The sequence below is a fragment of the Chamaea fasciata genome, unplaced genomic scaffold, assembly GCF_029207755.1.
Source record: "Chamaea fasciata isolate MVZ Bird 193981 ecotype frontalis unplaced genomic scaffold, bChaFas1.0.hap1 SCAF_31, whole genome shotgun sequence".
NCBI classification, from domain to species: Eukaryota; Metazoa; Chordata; class Aves; order Passeriformes; family Sylviidae; genus Chamaea; species Chamaea fasciata.
Window position 1 is genome coordinate 3,097,061 of NW_027094116.1, and position 23,941 is coordinate 3,121,001.

General features: G+C 52.5%; 1 protein-coding gene across 1 annotated transcript in view; it reads right to left on the reverse strand.

The window, feature by feature from the left end:
- Positions 1-4,522: 4,522 nt before the first annotated feature.
- The window catches only part of PI4KB (phosphatidylinositol 4-kinase beta), a 28,734-nt gene continuing 9,315 nt past the window's right edge, over positions 4,523-23,941 (reverse strand). Inside the window, 10 exon segments of the mRNA XM_066206922.1 lie at positions 4,523-4,755; positions 4,757-4,794; positions 11,592-11,712; positions 12,998-13,130; positions 14,341-14,606; positions 16,839-16,962; positions 18,226-18,330; positions 18,875-18,984; positions 20,426-20,653; positions 23,045-23,272. Coding sequence (XP_066063019.1) covers positions 4,612-4,755; positions 4,757-4,794; positions 11,592-11,712; positions 12,998-13,130; positions 14,341-14,606; positions 16,839-16,962; positions 18,226-18,330; positions 18,875-18,984; positions 20,426-20,653; positions 23,045-23,272 — 1,497 coding nt within the window. The 3' untranslated portion in view covers positions 4,523-4,611.

The following is a 23,941-nucleotide window of genomic DNA, read 5'->3' on the forward strand; positions in this document are numbered from 1 at the left end:
ATTCGGGAATGTTCCCACTGGAATTTTGGGGCTGCGTCCTCGGGATTTCGGGGTCGGATTCCTGTGATTCCCCCAGAATTTTGGGAATGTGTCCCCAGGATTTGGGGGGTTGGACCCCCTGGAATGCCGGGAACGTTTCCCCTGGAATTTTGGAGTTGAGCACCAGGAATTTTGGGAATGCTCCTCCCAGAGTTTTGGGGTTGAACTCCTGGAATTCCGGGGAATGTGTCCCCAGGATTTTGGGGCTGTATCCCTGGAGTTTGGGGGACGTTTCCCTGGAATTCTGGGAATGTTCTGCCCCGGGCTTTGGGAATTCGGGAATGTTCTGTCCCGGGATTTGGGAATTCTGGGAATGTTCTGCCCCGGGATTTGGGAATTCGGGAATGTTCTGTCCCTGGGATCCGGGATTTCAGGATCGTGCTGCCCCGGGATTTGGGAATTCTGGGAATGTTCTGCCCCGGGATTTGGGAATTCCGGGAATGTTCTGTCCCTGGGATCCGGGATTTCGGGATCGTGCTGCCCCGGGATTTGGGAATTCTGGGAATGTTCTGCCCCGGGATTTGGGAATTCCGGGAATGTTCTGTCCCTGGGATCCGGGATTTCGGGATCGTGCTGCCCCGGGATTTGGGAATTCGGGAATTCCGGGGATCGGGGCGGTGCTGGCGGACGCGGCGGGCTGCGAGAGGCGCTCAGGAATTCTTTATTCTGTAGGAATCGATCCCATTAAACTCCAGTGGTTTCAGCCCTCGGCTCCGCCCGCCATCCGCCTTTTCCCGGGAAAAGCTCCGGGAACGGGAACGGGCGGCGGGCTCCGGCCGCGCCCCCCCCGCGTTTGGTCCTGCCCCCCAAAAAAGGGGCTTGGGGAAGGGGGGGGGGGGGGCTGTGCCCTCCCTGTGTCCCCTCCGTGTCCTTCTGTCCCCTCTGTCCCTCCCTGTGTCCCCTCCGTGTCCCTCTGTCCCCTCTTTGTCCCCTCCGTGTCCCCTCTGTGTCCCTCTGTCCCCTCTGTCCCTCCCTGTGTCCCCTGTGTGTCCCTCTGTCCTCTTTGTCCCCTCCGTGTCCCCTCTGTCCCCTTTGTCCCTCCCTGTGTCCCCTCTTTGTCCCCCCCGTGTCCCTCCGTCCCCTCTGTGTCCCTCTGTCCCCTTTGTCCCCTCCATGTCCCCTCTGTCCCCCATTTGTCCCCCCTTTGTCCCTCTGTCCCCCCTCTGTCCTCTCCGTGTCCCCTCCGTGTCCTTCTGTCCCCTTTGTCCCTCCCTGTGTCCCCTGTGTGTCCCTCTGTCCCCTCTTTGTCCCCCCCGTGTCCTTCTGTCCCCTCTGTGTCCCTCTGTCCCCCCTTTGTCCTCTCCGTGTCCCCTCTTTGTCCCGTGTCCCCTCCCTGTGTCCCCTGCGTGTCCATGTCCCCTCCGTGTCCCCTCTGTCCTTCTCTGTGTCCTTCTGTCCCCTCCCCGTGTCCCTCTGTCCCCTTTGTCCCCCCCCGTGTGCTCTGTGTCCCTCTGTCCCCTCCTTTGTCCCCTCTGTCCCCCCTTTGTCCCTCTGTCCCCCCTTTGTCCCGTCTTTGTCCCGTGTCCCTCTGTCCCCCATTTGTCCCCCCTTTGTCCCCTCTGTCCCCCCTTTGTCCCCTCTGTCCCCCCTTTGTCCCTCTGTCCCCCATTTGTCCCCCCTTTGTCCCCTCTGTCCCCTCTTTGTCCCCCCCGTGTCCCCTCCCCGGGGAATTTCGGGGTTTGTTTTTTTTTTTTTTTTTTTTTTAACGCTAAAAATGAAAAAAAGAGGAAAAAAAAAAATAAACGGGGAAATTGAGGGGACGATGAGGGGACAACTGGGGGGACACTGGGGGGACCCTGGGGGACACTGGGGACACTGGGGACCCTGGGGGGACACTGGGGGAGACAACTGGGGAGGGGACACTGGGGACACTGGGGGGACAATGAGACAAGGGAGGGACACACGGGGGGACACTGGGGACACACAGAGGGGACACGGGACATTGGGGACACTGGGGACACCGGGGACACTGGGGGACAACTGGGGCGACATTGGGGACACTGGGGGGACAACTGGGGGGACACTGGGGACACTGGGGACACTGGGGGGACACTGGGGGGGACAACTGGGGGGGACAACCGGGGGGACACGGGGGGACACCGGGGGGACACCGGGGACACTGAGACAAGGGAGGGACAATGGGGGGACACTCAGAGGGGACACTGGGGACATTGGGGACACCGGGACTGGGGACAACACTGGGGGGGACCCTGGGGGGACACTGGGGACACTGGGGGACACTGGGGACACTGGGGACACTGAGACAAGGGAGGGACACTGGGGGGACACTGGGGGGGGACACTGGGGGGACATTGGGGACACTGGGGGGACCCTGGGGGGACACTGGGGACACTGGGGGGACACTGGGGGGACACTGGGGACACTGGGGACACTGGGGACACTGGGGGGACACTGGGGGGACACTGGGGACACTGGGAGGGACACTGGGGGACACTGGGGACACTGGGACACATGGGGGGGACACTGGGACACTGGGGGGACACTGGGGGGGACACTGGGGACCCTGGGGGACATTCCAGGTGTCCCCCTCCCTGGCCGCCAGGCCGGGGCCTGGGGTGAGCAATTCCAGGAAATTTTTTCCTTCCCTGGGAAGCTGCGGATCCTCCCCGGAATTTTGGGATTTGGGACAAACCATCCCCCCCCCAAAATCCCACCTGGGGAGAATCCCACCGGGAATTCCAACCCTGGAAATTCCCACCTGGAAATTTCCCCCACCGGGAATTCTCCCGGCCGTTTTCAGGGGAGGAGAAGGGAGCAGAGCTTGGGAACGAGCCCACAGTGCCAAACATTCCTGGAATTTTGGGAATTCTGGGAATTTTCATACCCCCCCCCCCTGCTCCCAGTGCCGGGAATTCTTGGAATTTTCACCCTCCAGTGCCAGAAATTCTGGAATTTTTGACCCCCCCCCCCCAGTGCTAGAAATCCCTGGAATTTTGGGAATTTTCACCTCCCTCCCCCCCCCAGTGCCGGAAATTCCCGGGAATTTTGACCCCCCCCCCCCCCAGTGCCGGGAATTTTGGGAATTTCGGGATTCCCAACCTTCAGCAGAACCACCCCCCAGCATTCCACAGGATTTTGGGGGCGAATTCCAGGAAATCCCAACAAGACAAAAAAGGGGAAAAAAAAAAAATCCCCCCCAATTCCCACCGGGATTTTCCCCCCCCTTTTCCCCGCAGTTTTTCCCCGGTTTGTTTTTTCATGGAATTCTGTCCCGTTCTTCCAGCAGAGTCCAGGCAGGGGAGGGAGGAACCATCCAAACCTCCCACCGCCAAATCCTCTCCAGCTCCTTTTTGCTTTTCCCAGAAAATTGGAGGGAGAAAAAAAAATCCGGGAATTCTCCCCAGGAAAAGAGGAAAAATCAGGGTTTTTTTTCTGGGAATTTTTGTCTTTTTTTTGTTTTTCCTGGGAGTTTTTTGTCCTTTTTTTTTCCCCCCCTTTTCTTCTGGGGAAGTTTTTTGTTGTGTTCGGGGTTTTTTGGAGGAATTTTTTTCCCTGTTTGTTTTTTTTTTTTTGCGTTTTTCCCGGGAAATTCTTTCGTCCTTTTTTGTTGGTTTGTTCGTTTTCCTGGGAGTTTTCTTGTCAGCTTTCCTTGTGTTTTTCCTGGGAAATCTTTTCTCTTTTTGCTCTGGGAATTCCTCTGTCCTTTTCTTTTTGGTTTTAATTCCTGGGAATCTTTTTGTCCCTTTTTTTGTTTGTTTCTCTGGGAATTTTTTTGTTGGGTTTTTTTTTTTTCTTTCTCTGGGAATTTTTCCCCCCTGCTTTGTTGGTTTTTTTTTGTTGTTGTTGTTGTTGTTTTTTCCGGGATTTTTTTCTCTCCTTCTCCTGGGAATTTCCCCCCCCGTTTCTCCTGGGGATTTTATTTTCCTCCCTTTCTCCTGGGGATTATTTTTTTTCCTGCATTTTTCCTGGGGATTTTTTTTCCCTCTGTTTCTCCTGGGAATTATTTTTTCCCTCCGTTTCTCCTGGGGATTTTCTTTTCCTCCATTTCTCCTGGGGATTTCTTTTATTTTCCTCCATTTCTCCTGGGGATTATTTTTCCTCCATTTTTCCTGGGGATTTCTTTTATTTCCCTCCCTTTCTCCTGGGGATTTTTCTTTTCCTCCGTTTCTCCTGGGAATTATTTTTTCTCTCCATTTCTCCTGGGGATTTTATTTTTCCTCCGTTTCCTCCTGGGGATTTTTCTTTCCTCCATTTCTCCTGGGGATTTTTTCTTTCCTCCATTTTTCCTGGGGATTTTTTCCCTCCATTTCTCCAGGGAATTATTTTTTTCCTCCATTTCTCCTGGGGATTTTTCTTTCCTCCATTTCTCCTGGGAATTATTTTTTCCCTCCATTTCTCCTGGGGATTTTTCTTTTCCTCCATTTTTCCTGGGGATTTTTTTCCTCCATTTCTCCTGGGAATTATTTTTTCCCTCCATTTCTCCTGGGAATTATTTTTTTTCCTCCGTTTCTCCTGGGGATTTTTTCCCTCCGTTTCTCCTGGGGATTTTTTTTTCCTTCCCCTCCCGTCGGGCTGTCGTTGTCGTTGTTGTTTTCCTGGTGGCCCGGGGGCTCACATGATGCCGTTGGTGAGGTACTGGAAGCCGTCGTAGAGTTTGGTGGTGATGGATCTCATGGAGCCGTCCACCATCTGCTCCACCAGCAGCTGCAGCTGCTCCTCCGTCAGGTTCATGTGGAAACGCTCCTTCAGGTGCCGGGATGGTGGACGAGCCGTGGAAACACGGCAGCTGGGAGCCTGGGGAAAAGGGGGAAAGTAAAAAAATGGGAGCTGGGAGCCTGGGAAAAGGGGGGAAAGTAAAAAAATGGGAGCTGGGAGCCTGGGAAAGGGGAGGAAGTGAGAAAAATGGGAGCTGGGGGCCTGGGAAAAGGGGGAAAGTAAAAAAATGGGAGCTGGGGGCCTGGGAAAGGGGGAAAGTGAGAAAAATGGGAGCTGGGGGCCTGGGAAAGGGGGAAAGTGAGAAAAATGGGAGCTGGGAGCCTGGGAAAGGGGAAAGTAAAAAAAATGGGAGCTGGGAGCCTGGGAAAGGGGGAAAGTAAAAAAATGGGAGCTGGGAGCCTGGGAAAGAGGGGGAAAGTGAGAAAAATGGGAGCTGGGAGCCTGGGAAAGGGGGGAAAGTGAGAAAAATGGGAGCTGGGAGCCTGGGAAAGGGGGAAAGTAAAAAAAATGGGAGCTGGGAGCCTGGGAAAAGGGGGAAAGTAAGAAAAAATGGGAGCTGGGGGGCTTGGGAAAAGGGGGGAAAGTGAGAAAAATGGGAGCTGGGAGCCTGGGGAAAAGGGGGAAAGTAAGAAAAATGGGAGCTGGGAGCCTGGGGAAAAGGGGGAAAGTGAGAAAAATGGGAGCTGGGAGCCTGGGAAAGGGGGAAAGTAAGAAAAATGGGAGCTGGGAGCCTGGGAAAGGGGGAAAGTGAGAAAAATGGGAGCTGGGAGCCTGGGAAAGGGGGAAAGTGAGAAAAATGGGAGCTGGGAGCCTGGGAAAGGGGGAAAGTGAGAAAAATGGGAGCTGGGAGCCTGGGAAAGGGGGAAAGTGAGAAAAATGGGAGCTGGGAGCCTGGGAAAGGGGAAAGTGAGAAAAATGGGAGCTGGGAGCCTGGGAAAGGGGGAAAGTAAAAAAATGGGAGCTGGGGGCCTGGGAAAGGGGGAAAGTGAGAAAAATGGGAGCTGGGAGCCTGGGAAAGGGGAAAGTAAAAAAATGGGAGCTGGGGGCCTGGGAAAGGGGGGAAAGTGAGAAAAATGGGAGCTGGGAGCCTGGGAAAGGGGAAAGTAAAAAAATGGGAGCTGGGGGCCTGGGAAAGGGGGAAAGTGAGAAAAATGGGAGCTGGGAGCCTGGGAAAGGGGAAAGTAAAAAAATGGGAGCTGGGAGCCTGGGAAAGGGGGAAAGTGAGAAAAATGGGAGCTGGGGGCCTGGGAAAAGGGGAAAGTAAAAAAATGGGAGCTGGGAGCCTGGGAAAGGGGGAAAGTAAAAAAATGGGAGCTGGGAGCCTGGGAAAGGGGGAAAGTGAGAAAAATGGGAGCTGGGAGCCTGGGAAAGGGGAAAGTAAAAAAATGGGAGCTGGGAGCCTGGGAAAAGGGGGAAAGTAAGAAAAATGGGAGCTGGGGGCCTGGGAAAGGGGGAAAGTGAGAAAAATGGGAGCTGGGGGCCTGGGAAAAGGGGGAAAGTGACAAAAATGGGAGCTGGGGGCCTGGGAAAGGGGAAAGTGAGAAAAATGGGAGCTGGGAGCCTGGGAAAAGGGGGAAAGTAGAAAAATGGGAGCTGGGAGCCTGGGAAAGGGGGAAAGTGACAAAAATGGGAGCTGGGAGCCTGGGAAAAGGGGAAAGTGAGAAAAATGGGAGCTGGGGGCCTGGGAAAAGGGGGAAAGTGAGAAAAATGGGAGCTGGGAGCCTGGGAAAGGGGGAAAGTGAGAAAAATGGGAGCTGGGGGCCTGGGAAAGGGGAAAGTGAGAAAAATGGCAGCTGGGAGCCTGGGAAAGGGGGAAAGTGAGAAAAATGGGAGCTGGGAGCCTGGGAAAGGGGGAAAGTAAAAAAATGGGAGCTGGGAGCCTGGGAAAGGGGGAAAGTAAAAAAATGGGAGCTGGGAGCCTGGGAAAGGGGGAAAGTGAGAAAAATGGGAGCTGGGAGCCTGGGAAAGGGGGAAAGTGAGAAAAATGGGAGCTGGGAGCCTGGGAAAGGGGGAAAGTAAAAAAATGGGAGCTGGGAGCCTGGGAAAGGGGAAAGTAAAAAAATGGGAGCTGGGAGCCTGGGAAAAGGGGGAAAGTAAGAAAAATGGGAGCTGGGGGCCTGGGAAAAGGGGGAAAGTGACAAAAATGGGAGCTGGGAGCCTGGGAAAGGGGGAAAGTGACAAAAATGGGAGCTGGGAGCCTGGGAAAAGGGGAAAGTGAGAAAAATGGGAGCTGGGGGCCTGGGAAAAGGGGGAAAGTGAGAAAAATGGGAGCTGGGAGCCTGGGAAAAGGGGAAAGTGAGAAAAATGGGAGCTGGGAGCCTGGGAAAGGGGGAAAGTAAAAAAATGGGAGCTGGGAGCCTGGGAAAGGGGAAAGTAAAAAAATGGGAGCTGGGAGCCTGGGAAAAGGGGGAAAGTAAGAAAAATGGGAGCTGGGGGCCTGGGAAAAGGGGGAAAGTGACAAAAATGGGAGCTGGGAGCCTGGGAAAGGGGGAAAGTGACAAAAATGGGAGCTGGGAGCCTGGGAAAAAGGGGAAAGTGAGAAAAATGGGAGCTGGGGGCCTGGGAAAAGGGGAAAGTGAGAAAAATGGGAGCTGGGAGCCTGGGAAAGGGGGAAAGTGAGAAAAATGGGAGCTGGGGGCCTGGGAAAAGGGGGAAAGTGAGAAAAATGGGAGCTGGGAGCCTGGGAAAAGGGGGAAAGTGAGAAAAATGGGAGCTGGGAGCCTGGGAAAAGGGGAAAGTGAGAAAAATGGGAGCTGGGGGCTTGGGAAAAGGGGGAAAGTAAAAAAATGGGAGCTGGGAGCCTGGGAAAGGGGGAAAGTGAGAAAAATGGGAGCTGGGAGCCTGGGAAAAGGGGGAAAGTGAGAAAAATGGGAGCTGGGAGCCTGGGAAAAGGGGGGAAAGTGAGAAAAATGGGAGCTGGGGGCCTGGGAAAGGGGGAAAGTGAGAAAAATGGGAGCTGGGAGCCTGGGAAAAGGGGGAAAGTGAGAAAAATGGGAGCTGGGAGCCTGGGAAAAGGGGGAAAGTGAGAAAAATGGGAGCTGGGAGCCTGGGAAAGGGGGAAAGTGAGAAAAATGGCAGCTGGGAGCCTGGGAAAGGGGGAAGTGAGAAAAATGGGAGCTGGGGGCCTGGGAAAAGGGGGAAAGTAAAAAAATGGGAGCTGGGGGCCTGGGAAAGGGGAAAGTGAGAAAAATGGGAGCTGGGGGCCTGGGAAAGGGGGAAAGTGAGAAAAATGGGAGCTGGGAGCCTGGGAAAGGGGAAAGTAAAAAAATGGGAGCTGGGAGCCTGGGAAAGGGGGAAAGTAAAAAAAATGGGAGCTGGGAGCCTGGGAAAGGGGGAAAGTGAGAAAAATGGGAGCTGGGAGCCTGGGAAAGGGGGAAAGTGAGAAAAATGGGAGCTGGGAGCCTGGGAAAGGGGAAAGTAAAAAAATGGGAGCTGGGGGCCTGGGAAAAGGGGAAAGTGAGAAAAATGGGAGCTGGGAGCCTGGGAAAGGGGGAAAGTAAGAAAAATGGGAGCTGGGAGCCTGGGAAAGGGGGAAAGTGAGAAAAATGGGAGCTGGGAGCCTGGGAAAGGGGGAAAGTGAGAAAAATGGGAGCTGGGAGCCTGGGAAAGGGGGAAAGTGAGAAAAATGGGAGCTGGGAGCCTGGGAAAGGGGGAAAGTGAGAAAAATGGGAGCTGGGAGCCTGGGAAAGGGGAAAGTGAGAAAAATGGGAGCTGGGAGCCTGGGAAAGGGGGAAAGTAAAAAAATGGGAGCTGGGGGCCTGGGAAAGGGGGAAAGTGAGAAAAATGGGAGCTGGGAGCCTGGGAAAGGGGAAAGTAAAAAAATGGGAGCTGGGGGCCTGGGAAAGGGGGAAAGTGAGAAAAATGGGAGCTGGGAGCCTGGGAAAGGGGAAAGTAAAAAAATGGGAGCTGGGGGCCTGGGAAAGGGGGAAAGTGAGAAAAATGGGAGCTGGGAGCCTGGGAAAGGGGAAAGTAAAAAAATGGGAGCTGGGAGCCTGGGAAAGGGGGAAAGTGAGAAAAATGGGAGCTGGGGGCCTGGGAAAAGGGGAAAGTAAAAAAATGGGAGCTGGGAGCCTGGGAAAGGGGGAAAGTAAAAAAATGGGAGCTGGGAGCCTGGGAAAGGGGGAAAGTGAGAAAAATGGGAGCTGGGAGCCTGGGAAAGGGGAAAGTAAAAAAATGGGAGCTGGGAGCCTGGGAAAAGGGGGAAAGTAAGAAAAATGGGAGCTGGGGGCCTGGGAAAGGGGGAAAGTGAGAAAAATGGGAGCTGGGGGCCTGGGAAAAGGGGGAAAGTGACAAAAATGGGAGCTGGGGGCCTGGGAAAGGGGAAAGTGAGAAAAATGGGAGCTGGGAGCCTGGGAAAAGGGGGAAAGTAGAAAAATGGGAGCTGGGAGCCTGGGAAAGGGGGAAAGTGACAAAAATGGGAGCTGGGAGCCTGGGAAAAGGGGAAAGTGAGAAAAATGGGAGCTGGGGGCCTGGGAAAAGGGGGAAAGTGAGAAAAATGGGAGCTGGGAGCCTGGGAAAGGGGGAAAGTGAGAAAAATGGGAGCTGGGGGCCTGGGAAAGGGGAAAGTGAGAAAAATGGCAGCTGGGAGCCTGGGAAAGGGGGAAAGTGAGAAAAATGGGAGCTGGGAGCCTGGGAAAGGGGGAAAGTAAAAAAATGGGAGCTGGGAGCCTGGGAAAGGGGGAAAGTGAGAAAAATGGGAGCTGGGAGCCTGGGAAAGGGGGAAAGTGAGAAAAATGGGAGCTGGGAGCCTGGGAAAGGGGGAAAGTAAAAAAATGGGAGCTGGGAGCCTGGGAAAGGGGAAAGTAAAAAAATGGGAGCTGGGAGCCTGGGAAAAGGGGGAAAGTAAGAAAAATGGGAGCTGGGGGCCTGGGAAAAGGGGGAAAGTGACAAAAATGGGAGCTGGGAGCCTGGGAAAGGGGGAAAGTGACAAAAATGGGAGCTGGGAGCCTGGGAAAAGGGGAAAGTGAGAAAAATGGGAGCTGGGGGCCTGGGAAAAGGGGGAAAGTGAGAAAAATGGGAGCTGGGAGCCTGGGAAAAGGGGAAAGTGAGAAAAATGGGAGCTGGGAGCCTGGGAAAGGGGGAAAGTAAAAAAATGGGAGCTGGGAGCCTGGGAAAGGGGAAAGTAAAAAAATGGGAGCTGGGAGCCTGGGAAAAGGGGGAAAGTAAGAAAAATGGGAGCTGGGGGCCTGGGAAAAGGGGGAAAGTGACAAAAATGGGAGCTGGGAGCCTGGGAAAGGGGGAAAGTGACAAAAATGGGAGCTGGGAGCCTGGGAAAAGGGGAAAGTGAGAAAAATGGGAGCTGGGGGCCTGGGAAAAGGGGGAAAGTGAGAAAAATGGGAGCTGGGAGCCTGGGAAAAGGGGAAAGTGAGAAAAATGGGAGCTGGGGGCCTGGGAAAAGGGGGAAAGTGAGAAAAATGGGAGCTGGGAGCCTGGGAAAAGGGGAAAGTGAGAAAAATGGGAGCTGGGGGCTTGGGAAAAGGGGGAAAGTAAAAAAATGGGAGCTGGGAGCCTGGGAAAGGGGGAAAGTGAGAAAAATGGGAGCTGGGAGCCTGGGAAAAGGGGGAAAGTGAGAAAAATGGGAGCTGGGAGCCTGGGAAAAGGGGGAAAGTGAGAAAAATGGGAGCTGGGGGCCTGGGAAAGGGGGAAAGTGAGAAAAATGGGAGCTGGGAGCCTGGGAAAAGGGGGAAAGTGAGAAAAATGGGAGCTGGGAGCCTGGGAAAAGGGGGAAAGTGAGAAAAATGGGAGCTGGGAGCCTGGGAAAGGGGGAAAGTGAGAAAAATGGCAGCTGGGAGCCTGGGAAAGGGGGAAAGTGAGAAAAATGGGAGCTGGGAGCCTGGGAAAAGGGGGAAAGTAAAAAAATGGGAGCTGGGGGCCTGGGAAAAGGGGGAAAGTGAGAAAAATGGGAGCTGGGGGCTTGGGAAAGGGGGAAAGTAGAAAAATGGGAGCTGGGGGCCTGGGAAAAGGGGAAAGTGAGAAAAATGGGAGCTGGGGGCCTGGAAAAGGGGGAAATGGGGAAAACCGGGAGTTCTGGGAGCTGAGAGAGTGGAGAAATGGGAAAAAACGGGAGCTGAGAGAAGGAAAAAATGGGAAAAAATGGGAAAAAATGGGAAAAAATGGGAAAATTGGGGAGTTCTGGGAGCTGAGAGAGTGGAGAAACAGGAAAAATGGGAAAAATTGGGAAGTGAGGGATCAGAATGAGGGATCAGGCAGCTGGGAGCCTGGAAAAATGGGGAAAATTGGGAAGAACCAGGCAAAATGGGAGCTGGAGAAACGGGAAAAATTGGGAATATGGGAGATGCAAGCATGGAAAAATGGGAAAAAACAGGAGCTGAGAGGCTGGAAAAATGGGGAAAAATGGGGAAAATGGGAAAAACAGGAGCTGAGAGCCCGGGAAAATGGGGAAAAAATGGGGGAAAAATGGGGAAAATGGGGAAAAATGGGGAAAATTGGGGAAAACAGGAGCTGAGAGCCTGGAAAAATGGGGAAAAATGGGGAAAAAATGGGGAAAATTGGGAAAAATGGGGAAAAATTGGGGAAAAATGGGGAAAAATGGGAAAAATGGGGAAAAATTGGGGAAAACAGGAGCTGAGAGCTGGGAAAAATGGGGAAAAATTGGGAAAAATGGGGGAAAATTGGGAAAAATGGGGGAAAATGGGAAAAATGGGGAAAAATTGGGAAAAATTGGGGAAAACAGGAGCTGAGAGCCTGGAAAAATGGGGAAAAATTGGGAAAAAAGGGGGAAAATTGGGAAAAATGGGGAAAAATTGGGGAGAAATTGGGGGAAAACAGGAGCTGAGAGGCTGGAAAAAGGGGAAAACTGGGATGGGGGATCCCAGGAATGCCCGGAATTCCCGAATTTTCCCCGGAGCTCCCACCTTGCTGCATGATCTCCACGATCTGCACCACCTTGTCCATGTGTTTCCTGGCGGCGATCAGCCCCTGCAGCATCAGCATCTTGTAGTAATTGAACATGTCCCCGTCCAGCCCGCCCATCACCTGGGGGAAAATGGGGAAAAAATGGGAAAAAATTCCCCCCAAAAATCCCCGGAAAAATCCTCCAAAAAAAGCGGGAAAAATAAAAAAAATTCCCCCCAAAAATTCCAAATAGGACACCAAAAAATCCCCCCCCAAATCCCAAAAAAATCCCAAAAAAATCCCCTTAAAATCCCAAATAAGACCCCCAAAAATTCCAAATAAAATCCCCTCAAAAAATCCCAAATAAGACCCCCAAAAATTCCAAATAAAATCCCCTCAAAAATCCCAAATAAGACCCCCAAAATATCCCCCAAAAATCAAAAAAAAAAATCCCCCCAAAAATCCCAAATAAGACCCCCAAATATCCCCAAAATATCCAAAAAAATCCCCCCAAAATAAAAAAAAATCCCACCCCAAAATCCAAAAAAAATCCCTCCAAAAATCCCCAAAAAAATCCCCTAAAATCCCAAATAAGACCCAAAATAATCCCCAAAAAATCCCCCCCCAAATTTTAATAAAACCCCAAAAATTCCCCCCAAAATAAAAAAAAAAATCCCCCTGAAATCCCAAATAAGACCCTAAAAAATCCCAAATAAGACCCCAAAAAAATCCCCCCAAAAAATCTCAAATAAGACCCCAAAAAAATCCCCCAAAAATTAAAAAAAAAATTTCCCCCCAAAATATAAAAAAAACCCCAAAAATCCAAAAAAAAACCCCCCCAAAAATTTTATAAAAACCCCCAAAATTCCCCCCAAAATCAAAAAAAAGAAAACCCCTAAAAATCGAAAAAAAATCTGAAAAAATTCCAAAAAAATTCCCAAAAAATTCCAAAAAAAATCCCCCAAAAAATCCCAAAAAATTCCCAAAAAATTCCAAAAAAATTCCCAAAAAATTCCCCATAAAATTCCCCAAAAATCCCAAAAAAATTCCCCAAAAATCCCCAAAAAATTCCCCCCAAATCCCCAAAAAATTCCCCAAAAATCCCCATAAAATTCCCCAAAAATCCCCAAAAAATTCCCCAAAAATTCCCAAAAAATCCCCATAAAATTCCCCAAAAAATTCCCCAAAAATCCCCATAAAATTCCCCCAAAATCCCCAAAAAATTCCCCAAAAATCCCCATAAAATTCCCCCGAAATCCCCATAGAATTCCCCAAAAATCCCCATAAAATTCCCCCCAAATCCCCATAAAATTCCCCAAAATTCCCCATAGAATTCCCCAAAATTCCCCATAGAATTCCCCCCAAATCCCCATAGAATTCCCCCAAATCCCCATGGAATCCGCGGCCGGGTCTGGGTCCCACTCACGTCCACGAACTCGGTGGTGAGTTTGAAGGCCGAGGTCTCGAAGCCCAAGTTCCGCGGGGACGACGAGAGGATGAAGCCGAAGTCGATGTGGATGATGTGACCCTCGGCGTCCAGCAGGATGTTCCCGTTGTGCCTTGGGGGGAATTCCAGGGAAATCCCATCAAATCCCCAAAAAATCCCGTTAAAATTGCAAAAAAAATCCCGTAAAAATCCCATCAAATCCCAAAAAAATCCCAAAAAAATCCCAAAAAAATCCCATTAAAACTGCAAAAAATCCCATAAAAATCCCATCAAATCCCATTAAATTCCCGTTCAATTTCCATCGAATCCCATCAAATTTCCATCGAATCCCATTAAAATCGCAAAAAATCCCATAAAAATCCATCAAATCCCATTAAATTCCAAAAAACCCCCAAACCCATTAAAATTGAAAAAAATTCCCATAAAACTCTATAAAAATCGCAAAAAAAATCCGATTAAAATTCCATCAAATCCCATTAAATTCCTGTTCAATTTCCATAAAATCCCATCAAATTTCCATCGAATCCCATCAAATTTCCATCAAACCCCATTAAAATCCCATCAAATCCCATCAAATTTCCATCAAATTTCCATCAAACCCCATAAATTCCCAGCAAACCCCATTAAATTCAAACCAATCCCTCCCCGTTCCTTAAAATCCCCTCAAATCCCACCAAATTCCATAAAATCCCCTCAAATCCCGCCAAATTCCATAAAATCCCCTCAAATCCCACCAAATTCCATAAAATCCCTTTAAAATCCCACCAAATTCCATAAAATCCCTTTAAAATCCCACCAAATTCCATCAAATCCCCTCAAATCCCACCAAATTCCATCAAATCCCATCAAATCCCACCAAATTCCATCAAATCCCCTCAAATCCCACCAAAGTCCATCAAATCCCCTCAAATCCCACCAAATTCCATCAAATCCCCTCAAATCCCACCAAATTCCATCAAATCCCCTCAAATCCACCAAAGTCCATAAAATCCCTTTAAAATCCCACCAAATTCCATCAAATCCCCTCAAATCCCACCAAATTCCATAAAACACCCTCAAATCCCACCAAATAATTCCATAAAATCCCTTTAAAATCCCACCAAAGTCCATAAAACCCCCTCAAATCCCACCAAATAATTCCATAAAATCCCTTTAAAATCCCACCAAAGTCCATAAAAATCCCCTTCAAATGCCATTTAAAATCCCGCCCAATTCCACGAAATTCTCTAAAATGCCGGCGTCAACCCCGGATAAAATTCCCATTAAATCCGCCAACGATTGATAAAAACCCCCAAAACCCCCAAAACAAGTCTGGTTCTCACCTGTCCTTGACCTGCAGCAGGTAACAGACCAGACAGTATCCGGCGCAGCTGCGGACGAAATTCCTCTGGGCGGTGAGGAAGGATTCCGTGTTGTAACTGCCGTGCTCCTGCAGGAAATAATCCAGCAGCGACAGCTGGGATTGCTTCTTGATCTGGTGCAGGGACACGGCGCTGAGCACCGGCTCGATCATCCCGCTGTCGGCCGAGATCACCAGGATCTTGTAGGGCTTGATCCACAGCGGGACGCGCTCCTGCTCCCAGATGGACTGCCGGCGGGAAAAACGACGGGGTTAGAGGGGGGAAATGGGGAAAAATGGGGGAAAATGGGGAAAAATGGGGGAAAATGGGGGGAAATGGGTTTGGTCATCCCGCTGTCGGGATCTTGTAGGGCTTGATCCACAGCGGGACGCGCTCCTGCTCCCAGATGGACTGCCGGCGGGAAAAAACGGGAAAGACGGGGTTAGAGGGGGGGAAATGGGGAAAATATGGGGGAAAAATGGGGGGAAATGGGGGGAAATGGGGGAAAAATGGGGGGAAAATGGGGAAAATATGGGAAAAATGGGGGAAATGGGTTTGGTCATCCCGGTGTCGGCCGGGATCACCAGGATCTTGTAGGGCTTGATCCACAGCGGGACGCGCTCCTGCTCCCAGATGGACTGCCGGCGGGAAAAGGGGAAAAAACGGGGTTAGAGGGGGGGAAATGGGGGAAATATGGGGGAAAATGGGGAAAATGGGGGAAAATGGGGAAAAATGGGGGGAAATGGGGAAAAATGGGGGAAAATGGGGGAAATGGGTTTGGTCATCCCGGTGTCGGCCGGGATCACCAGGATCTTGTAGGGCTTGATCCACAGCGGGACGCGCTCCTGCTCCCAGATGGACTGCCGGCGGGAAAAACGGGAAAGACGGGGTTAGAGGGGGGGAAATGGGGAAAATATGGGGGAAATGGGGGAAAATGGGGGGAAAATGGGGAAAATGGGGGAAAAATGGGTTTGGTCATCCCGGTGTCGGCCGAGATCACCAGGATCTTGTAGGGTTTGATCCACAGCGGGACGCGCTCCTGCTCCCAGATGGACTGCCGGCGGGAAAAAAGACGGGGTTAGAGGGGGGAAATGGGGAAAAATGGGGGAAAATGGGGAAAAATGGGGAAAAATGGGGAAAAATGGGGGGAAATGGGGGAAAATGGGGAAAAATGGGGGAAATGGGGGAAATGGGTTTGGTCATCCCGCTGTCGGGATCTTGTAGGGCTTGATCCACAGCGGGACGCGCTCCTGCTCCCAGATGGACTGCCGGCGGGAAAAACGGGAAAAAACGGGGTTAGAGGGGGGGAAAATGGGGAAAATATGGGGGAAAATGGGGAAAAATGGGGGGAAATGGGGAAAAATGGGTTTGGTCATCCCGGTGTCGGCCGAGATCACCAGGATCTTGTAGGGCTTGATCCACAGCGGGACGCGCTCCTGCTCCCAGATGGACTGCCGGCGGGAAAAACGGGAAAAAATGGGGTTAGAGGGGGGGAAAATGGGGAAAATATGGGGGGAAATGGGGAAAAATGGGGGAAAAATGGGGGAAAAATGGGTTTGGTCATCCCGGTGTCGGCCGGGATCACCAGGATCTTGTAGGGCTTGATCCACAGCGGGACGCGCTCCTGCTCCCAGATGGACTGCCGGCGGGAAAAACGGGAAAAAATGGGGTTAGAGGGGGGAAATGGGGAAAATATGGGGGAAAATGGGGAAAAATGGGGAAAAATGGGGGGAAATGGGGGAAAATGGGGGAAAATGGGGGGAAAATGGGGGGAAATGGGGAAAAATGGGGGGAAATGGGGGAAAATGGGGGAAAATGGGGAAAAATGGGGGGAAAATGGGGAAAAATGGGGGGAAATGGGGGGAAATGGGGAAAATGGGGAAAAATGGGGGAAATGGGTTTGGTCATCCCGCTGTCGGGATCTTGTAGGGCTTGACCCACAGCGGGACGCGCTCCTGCTCCCAGATGGACTGCCGGCGGGAAAAACGGGAAAGACGGGGTTAGAGGGGGGAAAAATGGGGGGAAATGGGGGAAAATGGGGGAAAATGGGGGAAAATGGGGGGAAAATGGGGGAAAATGGGGAAAAATGGGGGAAAATGGGGAAAAATGGGGGGAAAATGGGGAAAATGGGGGAAAAAAAAGGATTTTTTTCTCGGAGTTCTTCAGGAATTTCCTCACCTGGAGCTGTTTGAGCACCTGGAAGGCCACGAAAACCCCATTTAAAGAAAGGTGAAAATCGATTCAAACCCCCTAAAACCCCGGGAATTTTTCCAGGAACGGCAGGAATTTCTCTGGAATTGGGAATTCTCTGGGAATTCTCTCACCTGGAGCTGTTTGCGCACCTGGAAGGCCACGAAAACCCCTAAAAAAACCCCCTAAAACGACATAAAAACTCCACAAAACGCCCTAAAAACGCGGGGTTTTTTCCAGGAACGGCAGGAATTTCTCAGGAATTGGGAATTCTCTGGGAATTCTCTCACCTGGAGCTGTTTGAGCACCTGGAAGGCCAGCAGCTCCTGCCGCAGGTCGTCGCCACATTTGACGATGACGGAGAGGAGGCGCCACGACGGGAGGTGCCCGTAGGGTGACGCTTCCCGGATCCTCCTGAGGGGAAAAATTGGGGAAAAAACCGGGATTTTTCCAGGGGATGAGAGCTCAGGGGATGGACTGGAGGTGTTGCGGTGACGTCCCAGCCCAGGAAAACCCCATAAAATTCCATGAAATCCCCGTTGAAATCCCATAAAGTTCCATAAAACCCCGTTGAAACGTCATCAAATGCCATTAAAATCCCCACAGAATTCAAAAGAATTCCAAGAAATCAAAAGAATTCCATTAAAATCCCATCAAATCCCATTAAAATCCCCACAGAATTCAAAAGAATTCCAAGAAATCCCATCAAATCCCATTAAAATCCCACCAAATCCCATTAAAATCCCATCAAATCCCATTGAACTCCCACAAAATTGAATTAAAATCCCATCAAATTGAATTAAACTCCCATCAAATTGAATTAAAATCCCATAAAATTCAATTAAAGTCCCATAAAACTGAATTAAACTCCCATAAAACTGAATTAAATTCCCATAAAACTGAATTAAATTCCCATAAAACTGAATTAAACTCCCATAAAACTGAATTAAACTCCCATCAAATTGAATTAAACTCCCATAAAATTGAATTAAAATCCCATCAAACTGAATTAAAATCCCATCAAATTGAATTAAAATCCCAGAAAATTCAATTAAAATCCCAGAAAATTGAATTAAACTCCCATAAAATTGAATTAAACTCCCATAAAACTGAATTAAACTCCCACCAAATCCAATTAAACTCCCATCAAATCCCACGCAATCCCATTAACAATCCCCCAGAATTCCAAGAAATCCCGCCGAGGCGCCGCGGAAGGCCAGGAAATTCCACGGCGGCCCATCGCATCCCGCCCAGCTCGCCCGCACCCCACAAAGTCCGACCCAGCGCCCTTAAAACCCCATCAGCTTTCTGACGAATTTACGAATCCTGCCACAAGTTTGGGTTTTTTTCCGCAAATTTCTGGATTTTTAAGGAGTTTTTACGGATTCGCCATTTTTGGGAACGGCTTCCTGCGCGTTCACGATGGTTTTTTTCCCGCGAGGTTTTAACGAAGCCGTAAACCTCGAAACGAGCTTTTCCGGATTTCCCAATTCTTTCCGCGAGTTTTTTAAGGAACGTTTTCGGGGGTTTCTTTTTTTTTTTTTTAACGAACTTTTTTCGCAAATTCACGGATTTTTTTCCCTTTTTTCTTTTTTTAAATAAATTTACGGTTTTTAACGAATTTTTCTTCGACAAACTTTTAACAAATCCCTCGAGAATTCTCCCCCAGATCCTCACCTGACTTTCTCCTGCCAGGGCTCTTTGAGGGCCACGGCCGACGGATCCTCGGGATCCCTCCGGAAGGACGTGGGGGTGTGAGCCAGCTGCTCCGACAGCCGCCTCCTGAGGGGGGGAAATTCCCAAAAATTCCAGGTTTTCCCACGGAAAAATTCCCGGATTTTCGCTCAAAAGGACGTTGGAATCCCAGGTTTTTCTTTAAGGGAGAAATCCTGAATTTTTCGCTCAGAATTCCAGGGAAAACTCCCAAATTTTTGCTCAGAATTCCGGAGTTTCACGAGGGAAAATTCCCAGATTTTTTTGCTCCGGGGAATTCCCGAAAATTCCGGGGTTTTAATGGAAAAAAATTAATGGGTTTTTCGCTCTGAGCGAGGCCGGAATTCCAGGGGGTTTTATGAGGGGAAATTTCCGAAATTTTGGCTCGGAATTCCAAGGGTTTATGAGGCAAAATTCCCAGATTTTTGCGCTGGGGAATTCCCGAAAATTCCGGGGCTTTTTTAACGGAAAAATTCACGGGATTTCCGCTCGGAGCGAGGTCAGAATTCCGGGGGGGTTTTATGAGGGAAAATTCCCGAATTTTTTGCTCTGGGGAATATCAGAATTCCAAGGTTTCTATGAGGGAAAATTCCCGGATTTTCCCCGAGCTGACCGGATGTCTCCGGCGGCGATGAACACGGGCTCCCGGCTCTCCTGGCTGGTGATGGAATCCACGGAAAACTGGGAGATGTTGTCGCAGCTGTTGGTGTGCATCTCCGGGAGCTGAGGGGACCCCGGGAAAATCCCGTCAAATTCCCGTCAAAATCCCGTCAAATTCCCGTCAAAATCCCGTCAAATTCCCGTCAAAATCCCGTCATCAAATCCATTAAAATGCCCCAAAAATCCCATGAAATCCCATTAAAATCCGACCAAATCCCATTGAAATCCCATTAAAATCCCACAGAATTCAAAACAAATTCCGACAAATCCCATTCCAGGGGGAGCCTGGAGTGATGTTCCCCCATGGAAGCCCTGGGGACACCTTGGGGACACCTGGAGGTCACCACGGTGACCAGAACCTTCTGGAAAACCCCGTTCCCACCATCCCCACCTCCATGGGACCACCCTGGAGGCCACCATGGTGCCAGAACCTCCTGGAAAACCCCGTTCCCACCATTCCCACCATTCCCACCATTCCCACCATTCCCACCATCCCCACCTCCATGGAGACACCTTGGGGACACCTGGAGACCACCATGGTGCCAGAACCTTCTGGAAAACCCCATTCCCACCATTCCCACCATTCCCACCATTCCCACCTCCATGGGACCACCCTGGAGGCCACCATGGTGCCAGAACCTTCTGGAAAACCCCATCCCCACCATTCCCACCATTCCCACCATCCCCACCTCCATGGAGACACCTTGGGGACACCTGGAGGCCACCATGGTGCCAGAACCTTCTGGAAAACCCCATTCCCACCATTCCCACCATTCCCACCATTCCCACCTCCACGGTGGCCAGAACCTTCTGGAAAACCCCATTCCTACCATTCCCACCATTCCCACCTCCATGGGACCACCCTGGAGACCACCATGGTGCCAGAACCTCCTGGAAAACCCCGTTCCCACCATTCCCACCATTCCCACCATTCCCACCTCCATGGGACCACCCTGGAGGCCACCTTGGTGCCAGAACCTTCTGGAAAATTCTGTTCCCACCATTCCCACCATTCCCACCTCCACGGTGACCAGAACCTTCTGGAAAACCCCGTTCCCACCATCCCCACCTCCATGGAGACACCTTGGGGACACCTGGAGACCACCATGGTGCCAGAACCTCCTGGAAAACCCCATTCCCACCATTCCCACCGTTCCCACCACCATGATGACCAGAACCTTCTGGAAAATCCCATTCCCATCATTCCCACCATTCCCACCTCCATGGAGACACCACAGTGGCCAGAACCTTCTGGAAAACCCCATTCCCACCATTCCCACCATTCCCACCTCCATGGGACCACTCTGGAGGCCACCATGGTGCCAGAACCTTCTGGAAAACCCCATTCCCACCATTCCCACCATTCCCACCTCCACGGTGGCCAGAACCTTCTGGAAAACCCCATTCCCACCATTCCCACCATTCCCACCTCCATGGAGACACCATGATGACCAGGACCTTCTGGAAAACCCCGCCCCCCACCCTTGCCAGCGTGGTGGCCCACCTCCACCTGGAGCTCCACGATGTCGTCCACGGACCAGGCCTCGTCGTCGTTGTCGTAGTTGGGGACGGTGCTGAAGCTGCCGGCCCTGTGCTCGGGGCCCATGCCGCATTCCGGAAGGTTCTCGGCCGAGCGCGTGCTCCGGATCCGGTTCTCCGGGATCCGCGCCGGGACGTTCGCCGTGTCGAAGTTGTCGCATTCCAGCACCTCCACGTAGATTAAATAGGGAGCCTGGGGACGGGGCGGGGCGGGGGGGGAAAAGCGGGAAAGACGGGAAAAAAAAAAGCGGGAATGTTGGTGGGGTGAGGGATGAGGACGTCGTCGGGGTTTGGGTTTGGGGGGAATTCCGGGTTTTTGGCGGATGTGGAGGAAGCTGGAGGCTCTCCAGGGGGTTTGTTGGCCAAGTCCAGCCGTCCCAACATGCCCTGGAAGTGACAGCTCCAGGTCCTTCCCAAAATTCCCACTCCTGGAGGTGACACTTCCAGGTCTTTCCCAAAATTCCCAATCCTGGAAGTGACAGTTCCACATCTTTCCCATCATTCCCAACCCATCCCAAATCCCAGATTTTCCACCCCAAATCCCAAATTTCCCACCCCAAATCCCAAATTTCCCCCCCAAATCCCGGATTTCCACCCCAAATCCCAAATTTCCCCCCCCAAATCCCAAATTTCCCACCTTATCCTTGGAGTTGAGCACCACGGCCTGGGAGTGGGGCACCCGCACCACGTGGTGCTCGAAGGCGGCCGTGGGCAGCTCCGGCTCTCTCCCACCATCCCCAAATCCCGGATTTCCCACCCCAAATCCCAAATTTCCCCCCCCAAATCCCAAATTTCTCCCCCAAATCCCAAATTTCCCACCTTATCCTTGGAGTTGAGCACCACGGCCTGGGAGTGGGGCACCCGCACCACGTGGTGCTCGAAGGCGGCCGTGGGCAGCTCCGGCTCTCTCCCACCATCCCCAAATCCCGGATTTCCACCCCAAATCCCAAATTTCCTCCCCAAATCCCAAATTTCTCCCCCAAATCCCAAATTTCTCCCCCAAATCCCAAATTTCCCACCCCAAATCCCAAATTTCCCACCTTATCCTTGGAGTTGAGCACCACGGCCTGGGAGTGGGGCACCCGCACCACGTGGTGCTCGAAGGCGGCCGTGGGCAGCTCCGGCTCTCTCCCACCATCCCCAAATCCCGGATTTCCCCCCCCAAATCCCAAATTTCCCACCCCAAATCCCAAATTTCCCACCCCAAATCCCAAATTTCCCCCCCCAAATCCCAAATTTCCCACCTTATCCTTGGAGTTGAGCACCACGGCCTGGGAGTGGGGCACCCGCACCACGTGGTGCTCGAAGGCGGCCGTGGGCAGCTCCGGCTCTCTCCCACCATCCCCAAATCCCAAATTTCCCACCCCAAATCCCAAATTTCCCACCCCAAATCCCAAATTTCCCACCCCAAATCCCAAATTTCCCCCCCAAATCCCAAATTTCCCCACCTTATCCTTGGAGTTGAGCACCACGGCCTGGGAGTGGGGCACCCGCACCACGTGGTGCTCGAAGGCGGCCGTGGGCAGCTCCGGCTCTCTCCCACCATCCCCAAATCCCAAATTTCCCACCCCAAATCCCGGATTTCCACCCCAAATCCCAAATTTCCCCACCTTATCCTTGGAGTTGAGCACCACGGCCTGGGAGTGGGGCACCCGCACCACGTGGTGCTCGAAGGCGGCCGTGGGCAGCTCCGGCTCTCTCCCACCATCCCCAAATCCCGGATTTCCCACCCCAAATCCCAAATTTCCCCCCCCAAATCCCAAATTTCCACCCCAAATCCCAAATTTCCCCCCCCAAATCCCAAATTTCTCCCCCAAACCCCAAATTTCCCCCCCCAAATCCCAAATTTCCCACCTTATCCTTGGAGTTGAGCACCACGGCCTGGGAGTGGGGCACCCGCACCACGTGGTGCTCGAAGGCGGCCGTGGGCAGCTCCGGCTCTCTCCCACCATCCCCAAATCCCAAATTTCCCACCCCAAATCCCAAATTTTCCACCCCAAATCCCAAATTTCCCCCCCAAATCCCAAATTTCCCCCCCCCAAATCCCGGATTTCCCACCTTATCCTTGGAGTTGAGCACCACGGCCTGGGAGTGGGGCACCCGCACCACGTGGTGCTCGAAGGCGGCCGTGGGCAGCTCCGGCTCTCTCCCACCATCCCCAAATCCCGGATTTCCCTCCCCAAATCCCAAATTTCCCACCCCAAATCCCAAATTTTCCACCCCAAATCCCAAATTTCCCACCTTATCCTTGGAGTTGAGCACCACGGCCTGGGAGTGGGGCACCCGCACCACGTGGTGCTCGAAGGCGGCCGTGGGCAGCTCCGGCTCTCTCCCACCATCCCCAAATCCCGGATTTCCTCCCCAAATCCCAAATTTCCCCCCCAAATCCCAAATTTCCCACCCCAAATCCCAAATTTTCCACCCCAAATCCCAAATTTCCCACCTTATCCTTGGAGTTGAGCACCACGGCCTGGGAGTGGGGCACCCGCACCACGTGGTGCTCGAAGGCGGCCGTGGGCAGCTCCGGCTCTCTCCCACCATCCCCAAATCCCAAATTTCCCCCCCAAATCCCAAATTTCCCCACCTTATCCTTGGAGTTGAGCACCACGGCCTGGGAGTGGGGCACCCGCACCACGTGGTGCTCGAAGGCGGCCGTGGGCAGCCAGGCGCGGGCGGGCAGTTTGTGGTTGAGCAGCGACAGCTCCGAGATCAGCCGCTGCGTCTTCTGCTCCTTGGTGGGCAGCGTGGCCAGGCGCTTCCCGATGGCCATCAGCGACTTGATGAACTCGCGCTCCGGGGCCAGCCGCGCCGGCTGGAGGGGCCGCGGCATTCCCAGGGGGAAGGGGGTGGGGGGAGAACGGGAGGGAACGGAGCTGCCGTCAGTGGGTGGAGTGGGAGGAAATTCCCGCCCCTCCCTCTTCCTGCCCTTCCCCCTTCCTGCCCTTCCCTCTTCCTGCCCTTCCCCGTTCCTGCCCTTCCCTCTTCCTGCCCTTCCCTCTTCCCGCCCATCCCTCTTCCCGCCCTTCCCTCTTCCTGCCCTTCCCTCTTCCCGCCCTTCCCTCTTCCCACCCTTCCCTCTTCCCACCCTTCCCTTTTCCCGCCCTTCCCTCTTCCCGCCCATCCCTCTTCCCGCCCTTCCCTCTTCCTGCCCTTCCCTCTTCCCGCCCTTCCCTCTTCCCGCCCTTCCCTCTTCCTGCCCTTCCCCGTTCCTGCCCTTCCCTCTTCCCGCCCTTCCCTCTTCCTGCCCTTCCCCGTTCCTGCCCTTCCCTCTTCCCGCCCTTCCCTGTTCCTGCCCTTCCCTCTTCCTGCCCTTCCCTCTTCCTGCCCTTCCCTCTTCCCGCCCTTCCCTCTTCCCGCCCTTCCCTGTTCCTGCCCTTCCCTCTTCCTGCCCTTCCCTTTTCCCGCCCTTCCCTCTTCCCGCCCTTCCCTCTTCCCGCCCTTCCCTCTTCCCGCCCTTCCCTGTTCCTGCCCTTCCCTCTTC